The sequence below is a fragment of the Polypterus senegalus genome, chromosome 12, assembly GCF_016835505.1.
Source record: "Polypterus senegalus isolate Bchr_013 chromosome 12, ASM1683550v1, whole genome shotgun sequence".
Taxonomy (NCBI): domain Eukaryota; kingdom Metazoa; phylum Chordata; class Cladistia; order Polypteriformes; family Polypteridae; genus Polypterus; species Polypterus senegalus.
The window spans coordinates 143,791,453-143,804,296 of NC_053165.1; the positions used below are offsets into that span (position 1 = coordinate 143,791,453).

The following is a 12,844-nucleotide window of genomic DNA, read 5'->3' on the forward strand; positions in this document are numbered from 1 at the left end:
GATTACAAGGTGGAAAAGCCGGGGCTGCTGCACAACTCCTCCATTCTTTTCCTGATATGAATATTCGGTTGCAACAAAAAAGCAGATTTTTTTTTCTTCTTCTATAAATCTTATTGCTGTGTTTAACCTTGTGAAAGCAAACCAAAAATGTTGTTTTTTTCAACATTAAAAATGTATTGCATGTAACAAAAACATACCAAAATGTGAATATAAATACAATAGGAAAGGTATGAGTAGCGTTCACTGTTGTACTGATGCAGATTTAGTACACGTCCATTGTGTGATATATTTTGAAATAGTCATGACCACAGAACCTGACATTGCAATCAGAATTGTAGAAATGTTTCCTTTTGCACTTTTTTATAATTTTTTTTTTTATTTTGGGTCCGCCTTAGAGAGCAGAATGTCTGTGCCTGGTCCTCAGAATGGAAATGCAAATTGTGTTCCTGTAGGTTATCACAGTGCAAAGCTTAGTGACTTCCACATTTCCCCTGACATGAACATTGATAGTTGCTGCACTGTGAGCAGGGCTTAGGATGCTAATGTATTTCTTGTTTTTCAAGTTGATTGCAGTCGTTTTGCCTTTTACCCCACTTAGATTCTGCACCTTGCTGCCACATTATGCAATTAAAGTCACCAGGCATATCACAGCAGTTCAGTTGTATAGTACCATATGTTTCAGTTTCACTATCCATGTCAATGTCAGATGGCCAACTCACACTATCATCACTATCACTTGATTGAACAAATGAGTCAGTTTTAGTTTGTTCTAATACTTTCTTTACAGCTTTTCATTTACAGTTCATTGTGTGTTTTGTTGGAAGGCTCTGCCCCACTCATAAATATTAATGAGTGACCATAGCATGGCAAAAAACACAGAAATTCACTTGACTTTTTTGCAGTTATTTTATCTACTAGATTTCAAAAGAATACTGTCCCAAGTGTTATTCAGGCTTAACACTTTACATCTGATTGTGACAGCTTAATCCAAAATACATTCTGGCGTAACTGTTTATTACATAAAATTTCCTTGTGCAAAAGAGGTTTGGGGTTAACTCCAAGAAGGGTAAAGCATGGTAGTGTGCAAAAGTAAAGGAATTAATTGGTCTGATTAAAGAAGTGGTTTAGCAATTCTCACAGCTTATAAGTAAGGTGCCTTAAGTGAGTGAGCTCTCTTCCCCCTCGGTTATCTTAGAGGCGAGTTAATTAGTAAAACTTCAAAATTCAATATTGTACTTTCCAAATGATGCATGCCATTTCTAATGTTACGTGCACAAGTCATAGCCTGTTAACAAAATGTACATTTCTTCTTCTTAAGTTGGCTGATATTTGAGAATACCTCATGTCAACATGTCATGGAATTGTCAGATATGTGTTATATACCATGTGAATTGTTTTTATCATTGTGGTGTTACTTTACTAATATCCTTCAAAATAAATCTGTGCATAATATTATGATTGTAAAAGATAAACGTAATTTTAAATATCATTGATAGCAACACTAATCATTTAATACAGTGGGGAACTGAATAGTGTATATATTCCACAGACTGAATAGTCAGTGCTCAGAATCTACAAAAGAATGATATAGCACATGGTATGTAGCATTGTTCCTTGTCTGTAAGATAATATCACTGTATTACAGGTCATTGAGAAAATGGAAAAAGTGTTGGACACCAAGCTGAAAGAGAAAAAGAAGGGTTTGTCAGAAACATCAAAAAAGCTGAAAGGTGAGACATCTGGTTGTACTTGATATTACAGTCTTGTGAACATCTGAGGGTTGAAAGGAGTCGGAATAATATAATGAGCAAATGTTCTTCAAATGTTTACTAAATTTGTATACCAGTCGATCACATGACCCAACAACATACACATTTACAATGGGAAATTATCATAACATGCGCATCTTTGCACATGAGTAAAATATGCTAACTCTACACAGATTGTGACCAGGATTGGGATTTGAACCCAGGACTCTAAATCTGTGACACAGCAGTGCCGAGCACTGAGCCAACTTGCTAACAACTAATGCTAGAATGGTGTAGAATTGGCCTTAACAAAGGCCAATATATTCATATATATCCACAGCATATTTGTCCATCTATCCAATAAATCCTGAGTATTTTTATAGGGCTCTTCCATTGATTCTACACTATAGTTTTCCTCTCTCTTTCTTTCTATTTATCAATTGAGCACGAGGGTGTCAACGTGTCTGCAAGGATGAAGACAGATGTTGCTTTATATCGATTAACAGTGCTGTTATTGGATGGGGGAGCAGCTTACTTGGCAGATGATGACCTGAACGTATACTATGTCCATGCTGCCATTCCATTTCAACTAAAGCAACTTTTTTAGGTGCTGTCACCTTGGCTAATAGAAACAACTGTCATTCAATTTGAAAGACAGCTATAAACTATTTGGGTTAACTGAAATAAGGCGTGTTTCACCATAGCAGGAAAAAGTAAATGTTAGTTTTCTTCATTGTTCCCTCAATTATGCATATGACAACTTTAAAAGACACAGAAAGAAATGGGAGCAAGAGAAACAAACAATGGTGAATGTACAGGAGAGTAGTTGATTCTTGTCAAAAGCCTTACCCTGATTTTGAGTGAAATGTTTTTGTTACTATCAGGAAATGAAGAGAACATCTGGAAGGAGGTGGAATCTGCTCTGGCAGCTGAGAACTCACGACTGAGAGCTGAGTTGGAGAAGATACGCTCACCGGCAGTACCTACCATTATCCAGTTGCCTCCAAAGGTAAGTAAATTGGAAGTAAGCAGTGGAGAAAAGTGGCAGCATATGACTCCGGCCATAAGAAACAGGAATTTATTCTAATTGGCTTCAAGCATGTGGCCTGTACCTGACTATTGTGCTCATGAAACATGTCAAAGACACTTGTCATTTATAAATGTTATTATTTAAAACGTTTTTCGAATATACAGTAACAGTTTTCAAACAAATTTTGTTTTCACTCAGTTGTCCATGATTACAGTGAGTTAGGAAAAGATTCAAATCAAGTAGGTGTGTGTACTAGGAGCCAAGGGTGGACCATTGCCATCTGAAAGCATTGACTTAAACAAGGACATGCAATTTTCCAGCCTATTAATGGCATTAAACATCATGGTCAGACCCTTAAACTTATTTTTTAATCAAATTCATATATAATGTAACATTTTTCACTCTATAATAAGCCCTGGAAAAAGTCAAAAAGGCTTTGAATGATTTGAATAGATTCAGTGAATCTCAGATTTATAGTATGTGCAGGTATGTTTAACCACAACAAGTTGTTCCCCACTATGAACTGTTGATTACAGAAGTTACCCAAATGAGAATCTCAACTATATATCCCTGGGATGTATTGTGTGTGAATTTTTGTGTGTTTTAAAATTATTCTGTGTCATATCATTTCTTGCTGAGAAAAAAATGTTGTATTGCAAAGCACAATGAAGGTATTATGTTAACTAAAAACTGCCCTATCTCACAAATCCCCATCTCCCTTTTACATGTCAATGGGTATCATCAGCAACAGGACTGGTTCTCGGATGCAGAAAAACTAAGCTTGCTGGCCAAGTTGGAAAAGGCTCAAGGGCGAATAGAGTCTTTGGAAATGCAGGTATTCCTTTCCTTAATCCTTCTACTTCTGATGCGACTTCTGGCAAAAGTTAATATGTGCAGTCATGATTCATTCTTCAGAAAACCTTTCCTGTTCTCAAAAATGATATTTGTTGTAGTTGACAACATAAAATAACATAAATTTGTCATCCATGTAATAAGTACAAGCAAGTCAAATAAACTGTCATATGCCGTCAGCAGTACAGCACCTGTAGTGTCTCTAACTCATTATGCAATTTGACATGCAGTTTAATTCAGACACCCTCACTTTTTCACATTTTGTTATGTTGCAGCCTTATGCTAAAATCATTTTAAGTTCATTTTTTACCTCCTCAAACAACACTCAATGCCTCAGAATGGCAAAGTGAAAACAGGATATAAGAAGTTTTTGTAAATTTATTAATAATAAAAAACAGAGATATTGCAGTGGCTCAAGTACACAGACCCTTTAGTTGGTACTTCGTTGAAGCAGCTTTGGAAGTGATTACAGCTTCGATTCTGCTTGGGTTTGACATGGCGAGCTTTGCACACCTCGATTTGGGAACTTTCTGTCATTCTTTTCTGTTGATCCTCTCAAGCTCTGTCAGGTTGGATGGAGACCATCAGTGGACAACTATAATCCGGTCTCTCCATAGATGTTCGATTGGGTTCAAGTGCATGTAAGAACTCTTACAGGAGGATCTTAAAGGTGTGTTTTTAGGCATGCAAATCTAACCCTAAATTGAGTAACTTATTTTATTTGAATTCATATGAAAACGTGTCAATGCTTAGCAACAGCCTTCAAAGATACAATAACAACATTTATGTATATAGCACATTTTCATACAAAAAGTAGCTGAAAGTGCTTTACATAATGAAGAAAAGAAAATTACAAGACAAGAAATTAACATAGAAAAGGAGTAAGGTCCGATGGCCAGGGTGGACAGAAAAAACAGAAAAAAAACTCCAGATAGATGTTGTTATTATTACATGGTGGCATAAGATACTCTTACTGCGCCTTCTGTTAACCCAAATGCTGCCTTTAGCCATTACACAAATAGAGTGTTCAAGGTGGGAATCGCAACTACAAGTGCCTGTGTGCTTATATTTATACTCTCTTCTGTACAAACAGATGTTGTTGAAATAGGGCAAGTTCCACGCACAGGATGGTGTGGGGTTGAGGGCAGATCACACCACAGAACAGCAAATGGCACTTTCCCCTGCCTTCAACTGCTAGTCATACAAGTTACTCACAGAACCTGACTAGGAGTTCATTATTGTTCTAGTGTCACTACACAGAATAAACTCTTGACAGGTAAGGAGTTGCTTCACTCAGTGAACTCATTGCAAATAAAATGAACATTTAAACACTACATTAAAAGTACATGTATGGTTATGGAACTGCGGGGAGTTCCTGATGAAAGAAGCATTTAACTTTGTCCTAGATATTCAATAGTTCCACAAAGCAGGGCTGGAAAGGTCTGAACAAAGTCCTGAACCAAGTGATTAAGAAAACTGAACTTATATGCATTGGGCAAAACAAGACTGAATGCATTATCATATGTATTTTGCTTTGTTTCAGGATTTACTCTGACCTCCACTTAAGGCCAGTTATGTCGCTGGTTAGAAAGAATAGTACTTATTATGTGTGGTTCATCCTTTATTCATCTCTTTGTTTTCTATTCCCATGATTTCTGCAAACAGCAAATCCACTAAGTTCAACTCAGTGAATAAAGGTTCAGCTATTGAAAACAGAACTAAAAAGTATTCACCACATGGTAAAATAGGCTTTCTAAAGCCAGCCTTTTGCTTAAGAGATTCAAATATGAGACAGAAAAAATGTATCTTAAACTATTAATCGTTCCTACACTGATAAGTTGATAAGGTGACTAATTTTTTACACTCAACATTTAATTTAGCTTGAAGAGAATGCAAGAAAATGGGGCAGAGAGAAGCAGGACTTAATGACAAGACTCACTGAACATGACCACGGGTTTGCACGCACATCCACAATGATTTTACATGACTTTCCTCTGGTGAGTATTTAATATTACTTATTTTCATACCTTTCTCATTAAATCTTTAATCACCAAGCACATGTTATAAAAGTATGTCATGGTAGGGTGTGTGTATCAGCTCTCTGTAGTGGACTGGTGTACTATTTGGGAATTACTAAAGCATTTTGCTATAGTAATAGAGACTGCACAAGGAAAACTGCATACAGAAAATAACTGGGTAGGTCATTCTAATTCGTCTTTAATGAGAAAAGCTATGCCCTTCCTATTACCTACTTTTCTGTCTTTTTCTTTTAGTGTTTTGTTTTTCTTAATTGTAGTTTTTAAAATGCATCAAATAGCTTAGGCTTGTATTAGAGAAAATGTACTTAAAAACTCATATCTGGAACCATTATTGTGTAATCTACTAAGAAGTTAACAGTATTTCCTTTTTTAGCATGCATTGTATATTTATAGTATGTTATTTTTATGACAGATTTTCAAATCTATCTAGAGAAAAGTGATGTTAAAATATTTCAGTAGTCTGAATAATGTCAAAATGATAAGTTACCACTCAAATTATAGTACCACTGTATTAGTCCTTTTTTCATTTCAACTTGTGCTGCTGAGGCAAAAGTAGAAACATTTCCAGGTATAAATTCATCTTTATAAAATATAAAGAATCAACAACAAAAAAATAGCATTTATAAACAATTTTTCCCCTCATGGACAATATTTCATATTGTCCTCTTCGTTACTAAGTGTTGTTTTGTAATAAGTGGTGATTACTTACAACCATGAACCTTTACGTGAATACTAGAGTTTGTTGTTTGTAATTTTGAGTTTAGTAATTTAATAAGGCTATTTTAGACACACATCCTTGGATACTAATAGCAATTGGTAGTTAATACAGTATCTTGATAGCACATTAAATTCTCACTTTGGGTGGCATGGTGGCAGAGGTTAGAGCTGCTGCCTCAGTAATTCAATGTCCTGGGTTTGAATCCACCCTGGTCACTATTTGTGTGAAGTCTACAGGTTTTCTACCGATATCACTGTAGGTTTTCTCCAGGCACTTCATGTTAGGTTGATTAGCTGTTCTGTGTAGCCCGCTGTATGCAATGTACTGGGCTCCACATCCAGTACTGTTTCCTGTTTTATGGCCAGTACTGCTAAAATGGGCTCCAACATCACCACCAAACCCCCCTCCCCCATCCCTGGGGCTCTAAAACGAGTTAAGTGTGTTTTAGAATGTGTGTACTTTGTGATGATGTTTAATGCAAATTTCATAATATTTATTTTAATTGCTCCAGTCAAGTAACAAAATATTTTGTATTTGTAATTTTCAGAAAAATGCCTCGGACTCCCTCCTAAACCATAATAGACACAGGAAGCTGGATCCTTTAACATAACACTTGATCGTCCATCTCCACAACTATAATCAAGGCATAAAAAATTAAATTTGTTTAACATTTATAAAACACAGGTATGCTGTAAGCAACATGTATAAAGATTAAAGTTGTTTTCTTATGTCTTATATTTATACAAAATATATTCAATTTTATAAACAACATTTGTTTGTTTTATTTTCAGCATATGGAAACAAAATTTAAGTAATTCTTTGGTAACATGAAAAAAAGGACATATTATCCATTCATTTCCAGAGTTCAGTAAGGATGCAACAAACTCATCTACTTAGAAAGACATTGCATGCTCTCTCTTTCTCATATACTTAATATAAAATATGCTTTTGTAAATATACCCTCAATTTGAACACATTTTCCTTTCCTGTGGTGGGAGAAGCTGGGATTGAAGTGTGTCAAGTTAATACAACACCCTTTTCAAGCTATTTTCTTTGACCCTTCATTGAAATAAGTGGATTTGTTTTAGCTTTCTATTACTGTTGGTCTTTAAGAGAAGATGAAACCAAAAGCATAATTTAAAGAACTAGTTTAATCTATACATAATCCAGATCTCAAAACATTGCAATATCCTTTCATCCACCTGTTATATACAGTACACCTTATAAACAGGATTACTCAACTGTGACTCTCCCCTTCAGAACACAGTATTCTAGTTTTCAATTCCAGGTTATAGCAGACTTGTCTTGTTAAGCATTATTTTTACAGAATTGAATGCTGAAACTAGTTAATGCTTGGCTGTTCATGTTACTGTGAGCAAAAATGTACTGGTGTCAGAAATATATACAAACAATGATAGGAATTCATATAAAACCTGAAAAATAGCCCAATTCTCTGTCCCTTACAACATAAGTGAAAGCAGAATACCCCCTTTGGCCACTTTGCAAAGTATGTTTGCTGCTAAGGTTAAAATCACAGTTAGTAATGCTAACATTTTGATGGTTGTAATGGATAATCTGTCTACTTATTAAGTCAACTCTATACTTCCTGGCCACTGAACATGAAAACCAAAACCTATACTGCATATGGAGATCAGAAAATAAGAACCGCATTTGAAGGCAAATATGGATGCAAACATAAAAGTTGCTATTCTGCTAACTGAATTTGTGTTCAGGGTATATTTACAAAAAATACAGTATGCCTTATATGGGGTAGAGAGAATAAGAGATGTGCAGGTGCACATTCTGAATGTAAAGATAGCATATTCACTAAATAGATACAGAACAATTGACTCAACTATGTTCAAAGTCAAAAAAATACATTTGAGAAGGCATAAAGGGTACATTATCACTGTGACAATTTCCTTTACAGAGGTCGCAAGGTCAATAAAATGGGTTTTTCAGGAATAAGGATAAGTTCAAAGGTGCTCTTCACATCCACATATCTTTGTTTTTCTATCCTGAAGTTCCGAAGAATCTGTAAATGCATTTTAAAAGCAAGGTGTTAGAAGTGCTCCTCCTGGTTTTTGTTTTCAGAACAGACTACCTAAATTCTTAGGTGGGCTTATCTTTTTTTTGCTTTTTAGTTTCATCAATCTAACTGCTCTTCTTGTATTCTTATAAATGTTACAAGAAAGGCTATAGTGGCCATGAACATGGAAGACCTGTTGCTGTATTTATTCAGTTAGTGGAGTTCTGAAAGAGGGTTATGCTTTGTCTTGTTTAATCAACAGTTTCATTCCTTATATGAAACTTGCAAAAAAACATAAGGAATAAAATTAAGATTACAAAGTCAGTAAAGGTATGCTTTGAATGTTAACTGGCGAATATAGGAAACTCACATGAATCAGGAAGATTTGCATCTCTGTTTCAGCAATTCTGCGTCCCAAACACTGCCGAGGACCAAAACCAAAGCTGAGACTTTTAAAGTAGTGATTCTCTCCCCTGAGCCAACGGTATGGATTGTACTTCTCTGGTTTTGGGAAAATGCTGCCATTCCTTCCCATTGCATAGAGTCCAAACTGCACGAGAGTCTGTATGGTAGACATATTTCATATTAGATTTAATCAGAAGTAGTTATATTCAATCTTTATTTTCTGTAATTGTTTTCACAGAACAGCACAATGTCAGATGGGTTCGCTGAATAGTAGTACAGTTCATATTGTAACAAAGTCAGTCTGTCACATATCATTAATTTTATTTTTAAATAATGCATGTGCAAGGTGTATAAACAAAATTTAAATAATGTAGGTATGGCAGCATTAACTCCACATGATGGATTATTTGAGTCCTCATTTGCCTTCACAGATTATACTTATTTTGCTTTGTTTGCTGTCTCTTGGCGGGTCTTCTTCCATTTACTGCTGTGCACCTAGCTTTCTGGAGTATTTTTTGTCTATATTATGGTTTGAGTTTTCTGGGAGAAGAAGATTTTCAGATTCTCTGTGAATTTGCCCTTGTAAGATATATTCAACTAAGAGTTAGACGGTAAGCTAACTCATAGTTGTGTGGATGTGATACAAGTGCCAACAAAAACTTCATGAATTATTAAACTGTGTGAGATATGCAGGGGAGTTGTAATGGGAAATTTATTGTGTGTATGTATGTATGTCATGGGTATTAAGCAATACAAGCTGTGTTTAAAATGATTAACTTGTCTTCAATTCTAGTGATTTCTTCAAGACTAAAAATATAAATGGCTTAGTGACCTGTTTATGTCAATATCAGTTGGGACCTTGAAAATAGGCTGTGAGCCAGTCAGAGGTCAGTAGCCTTGTGTTCAGACCAAAGCTGGAGTTCCATACAATATGACTACCACCATCAGTGTGATACAAAGAAGCAACCATGACACTGAAAACCATGAATATTTGCTTTACGACTAGCTCCTTACCCACTGTACCATCCTCCAGAGGGACAAAATTAAGACAAAAAATGACTCCTAAAAAGCAAGGTCAGAAGGCACTGATTCAGCTATTAAAGGTTTAACACAAGAACAGAATTATTTGACCCCAGTACCCAATCACTGATGATCTTGTGTATATTATGCTAGCTTTGCATATTAGACTGATACCGCTATCCAAAGTGGCTTATAAAATTGAAGTAAGAGTGTAGCTGATTACCTAGATTGAAACATAGGCAGGTTATATAACTTACATAGGCCGCTCAGCAAGTAGTACCAGCCTTGCAGTTTACACCTGACAGTACCTGTCATTACATATATTAGAACAATCTAAACGAGAACAGGCCAATCAGCCCAACAAAGCTCACCAGTCCTATCCACTTAATTCTTCCAAAATAACAAAGTTTAGTTTTGAAGGTCTCTAAACTCTTAATGTCTACCACACTACTTGGCAACATATTCCATGTATAGAGTGGTCCAGATCTAATTATGCAATTTTCATTACGCTATAACTTATTAAGTTTGTTACATAGCAAATCACCCAAAAAATCCCGGACCATCGAGAAGTGTGTGAACTGACGACATGAAGAATCATCTTCGCGCTGAACTAGAATCGTCCCCGCATAAATCAAAGTCATCCAGATGATCTGGATCTGCATAATTAAATCCAGACCACTCTGTATCTATGGATCTTTTATGTGAAGATAAAAACTATCTGATGTTAGTGTGAAATTTACCCTTAGCAAGTGTCCGACTATGTCCCAGTGTTCTTGTTGAACTCACTTTAAAATAACAGTCTTGATCCATTGTACTGATTCCCTTCATATTTTTAAACACTTCAGTCACATCACCTCTTATTTCTTACTGCTTAAACTGAAAAGGCTCAGCTCTTTCCTTATAACCCATCCCGTGAAGCCCTGGAATCAATCTAGTCGCTCTTCTCTGGACTTTTCCTAGTGCTGCTATGTATTGTTTGGAGCCTGGGAACCAAATCTGCACACTGCATTCCAGATGAGGTCTCACCATTGCATTATAAAGCCTCAGCATAACCTCCTTGGACTTGGGCTCTGCACTTGTGCTGTATAACCTCTGTTAGCCTTTTTAATGGCTTCTGAACAATGTATGGAAGTTGATAGTGACAAGTCCACTACAACTACCAAATCCTTCTCAAAGGTGTACTTTTGATTTTCAGACCACCAACTGTGTATTCAACCCTAGCATTTTTACTTGAAAACATGTAACACTTTACATTTATTTACATTAAATTTAATTTTCCACACATCTGCCCAAACCTGTACGCTGTCCAAGTCCCTCTGTAATGATGTAGCAGATTTTAGATTATCAGCCGATTTACCTTGCTTGGTATCATCTGCAAACTTAAAAAGCTTGTTGTTTATATTCCTACCCAATTCATTTATATATATTAAAACAGTAATGGCCCAAGCTCGGACTCCTGAGGACCACCACTCTTAACATCGGACAATTCTGATAAGCAGGGCTGGATTAAGACCCTTAGATGCCCTAAGCACTAAGTAATTTTGGTGCCCCTTACACTAGTAATTCAAAATGTTAAAACAATAACAAACTAGAAAATAAAATTTTATTTTATTATCGAAAATTCAAAATTAAACAAAACGTACTTATAGTAAGAAGTATTTTTGTATGCTTCATTTTATTTTTATCTTAATAATTTTCTCCTACTTTTTTTCCTTGCAAATTCTTTGATTAGATCTTCATAATCAATCTTATGTAATACATCTGCTTCTATACATAATAGAGATAAGGCATCCAGCCTGCCTTGATGCATAGTTGTTTTGAGGGGATTTTTAATATATTTCAACTGAGAAAATGAGCGCTCAGCTGAGCAGTTTGTGACCATTAATGTTAAACATATACAAAAGGCAATGTCTACATTTGGAAAAACACACTCAATATTGTCTTCTAAAATTATTTTATAAAGTTCTGCATGACTGAATCTTTTTTTTACTTGTTCTGTTGCACTGATCTTATGGCACACATATAAATGAAACTGCTGATGTTCAGCTGAGAAATTACTGTTGAAGTCCTCTGAGTAAGCATCAATCAGCTTTTCATAGTACTTAGAATACCTTTCAATGTTAGTGGATGATGAAGTGACATATGGCAGGTCACTTGTACACAGAAATAGCTGAGAGATTTTCTTTTCTATCTCTCCTCTCCTTTTCGTCTCAGTTTCAAGTTTGTCAACAATTAAGCAAAAGGTGCTGATATGAAATTTATCTCTGAACTACAAATTATCCAATCTCCTGCCAAAACCTGTAGAAATTGACTTTAACCCCAAAAATAGATTTAAAAATTTATTTTGCGCGGCACTGCTTTTCGATAAAGATCTGATCGTGTTTTTATCATTACTTGAAGAGAAAATGGCATCCAAAATTTTACAAATTTTAAAATTTTAACATTTTGTTTGTTTGAAATGTACGGTTTTCATTTTGACATGAAAACCATAGATTTACCATTTTGATTATTTAATTTATTGTTTTTGTGTCAATTTAGCAAATCTATTTACACATATTCTTAGTACAAGATTTGAAGAATATTTTGTGAAAATTTTGTTAATAAATCTTTATTAATAAAGTTATAAACAATTTTATCCAATAGTAATCAGCTGTACGATTTTCACTTTTACATAATGTAAATGAATTTAAAAATATCCAAGAATAGAATTAAATAGACTTACCAGAATATTTTTTTCTCAAACTGGGACGATTTTTTGTTTTTGCTTAAAACAGAAAATAATGCTTTCTATGCACTAGAAATTTATTTTAAGTTAAATAACAGATAATTCACGAAACACAACAATTACGTGATAATAATTTTTAATCAACTATTAACTATTATTTAAAAATATAAAAACATATTGTTTTGAATCAAATTATTTTCACAATATTTTGACATAACATGGCATTTAAGAGAATCACCATGAAATGGGAATTCCCCATCCCATCGTAGATGGCACCA

General features: G+C 35.0%; 2 protein-coding genes across 3 annotated transcripts in view; one reads left to right on the forward strand and one right to left on the reverse strand.

Annotated features, from left to right (window-relative positions):
* The window catches only part of ccdc33 (coiled-coil domain containing 33), a 335,403-nt gene extending 328,281 nt beyond the window's left edge, over positions 1 to 7,122 (forward strand). For both annotated transcript variants that reach the window (XM_039773700.1, XM_039773702.1), the window contains exons 22-26: positions 1,646 to 1,730; positions 2,633 to 2,757; positions 3,524 to 3,613; positions 5,511 to 5,627; positions 6,935 to 7,122. In XM_039773700.1, coding sequence (XP_039629634.1) covers positions 1,646 to 1,730; positions 2,633 to 2,757; positions 3,524 to 3,613; positions 5,511 to 5,627; positions 6,935 to 6,997 — 480 coding nt within the window. In that variant the 3' untranslated portion in view covers positions 6,998 to 7,122. The remainder of the gene's footprint in view (positions 1 to 1,645; positions 1,731 to 2,632; positions 2,758 to 3,523; positions 3,614 to 5,510; positions 5,628 to 6,934) is intronic.
* A 124-nt stretch (positions 7,123 to 7,246) lies between these two features.
* LOC120541778 (cholesterol side-chain cleavage enzyme, mitochondrial) overlaps positions 7,247 to 12,844 on the reverse strand; it is a 35,950-nt gene continuing 30,352 nt past the window's right edge. Inside the window, exons 8-9 of the mRNA XM_039773703.1 lie at positions 8,787 to 8,978; positions 7,247 to 8,422 (exon numbers count right to left, since the gene is read on the reverse strand). Of these exons, the coding sequence (XP_039629637.1) occupies positions 8,312 to 8,422; positions 8,787 to 8,978 (303 nt within the window). The 3' untranslated portion in view covers positions 7,247 to 8,311. The remainder of the gene's footprint in view (positions 8,423 to 8,786; positions 8,979 to 12,844) is intronic.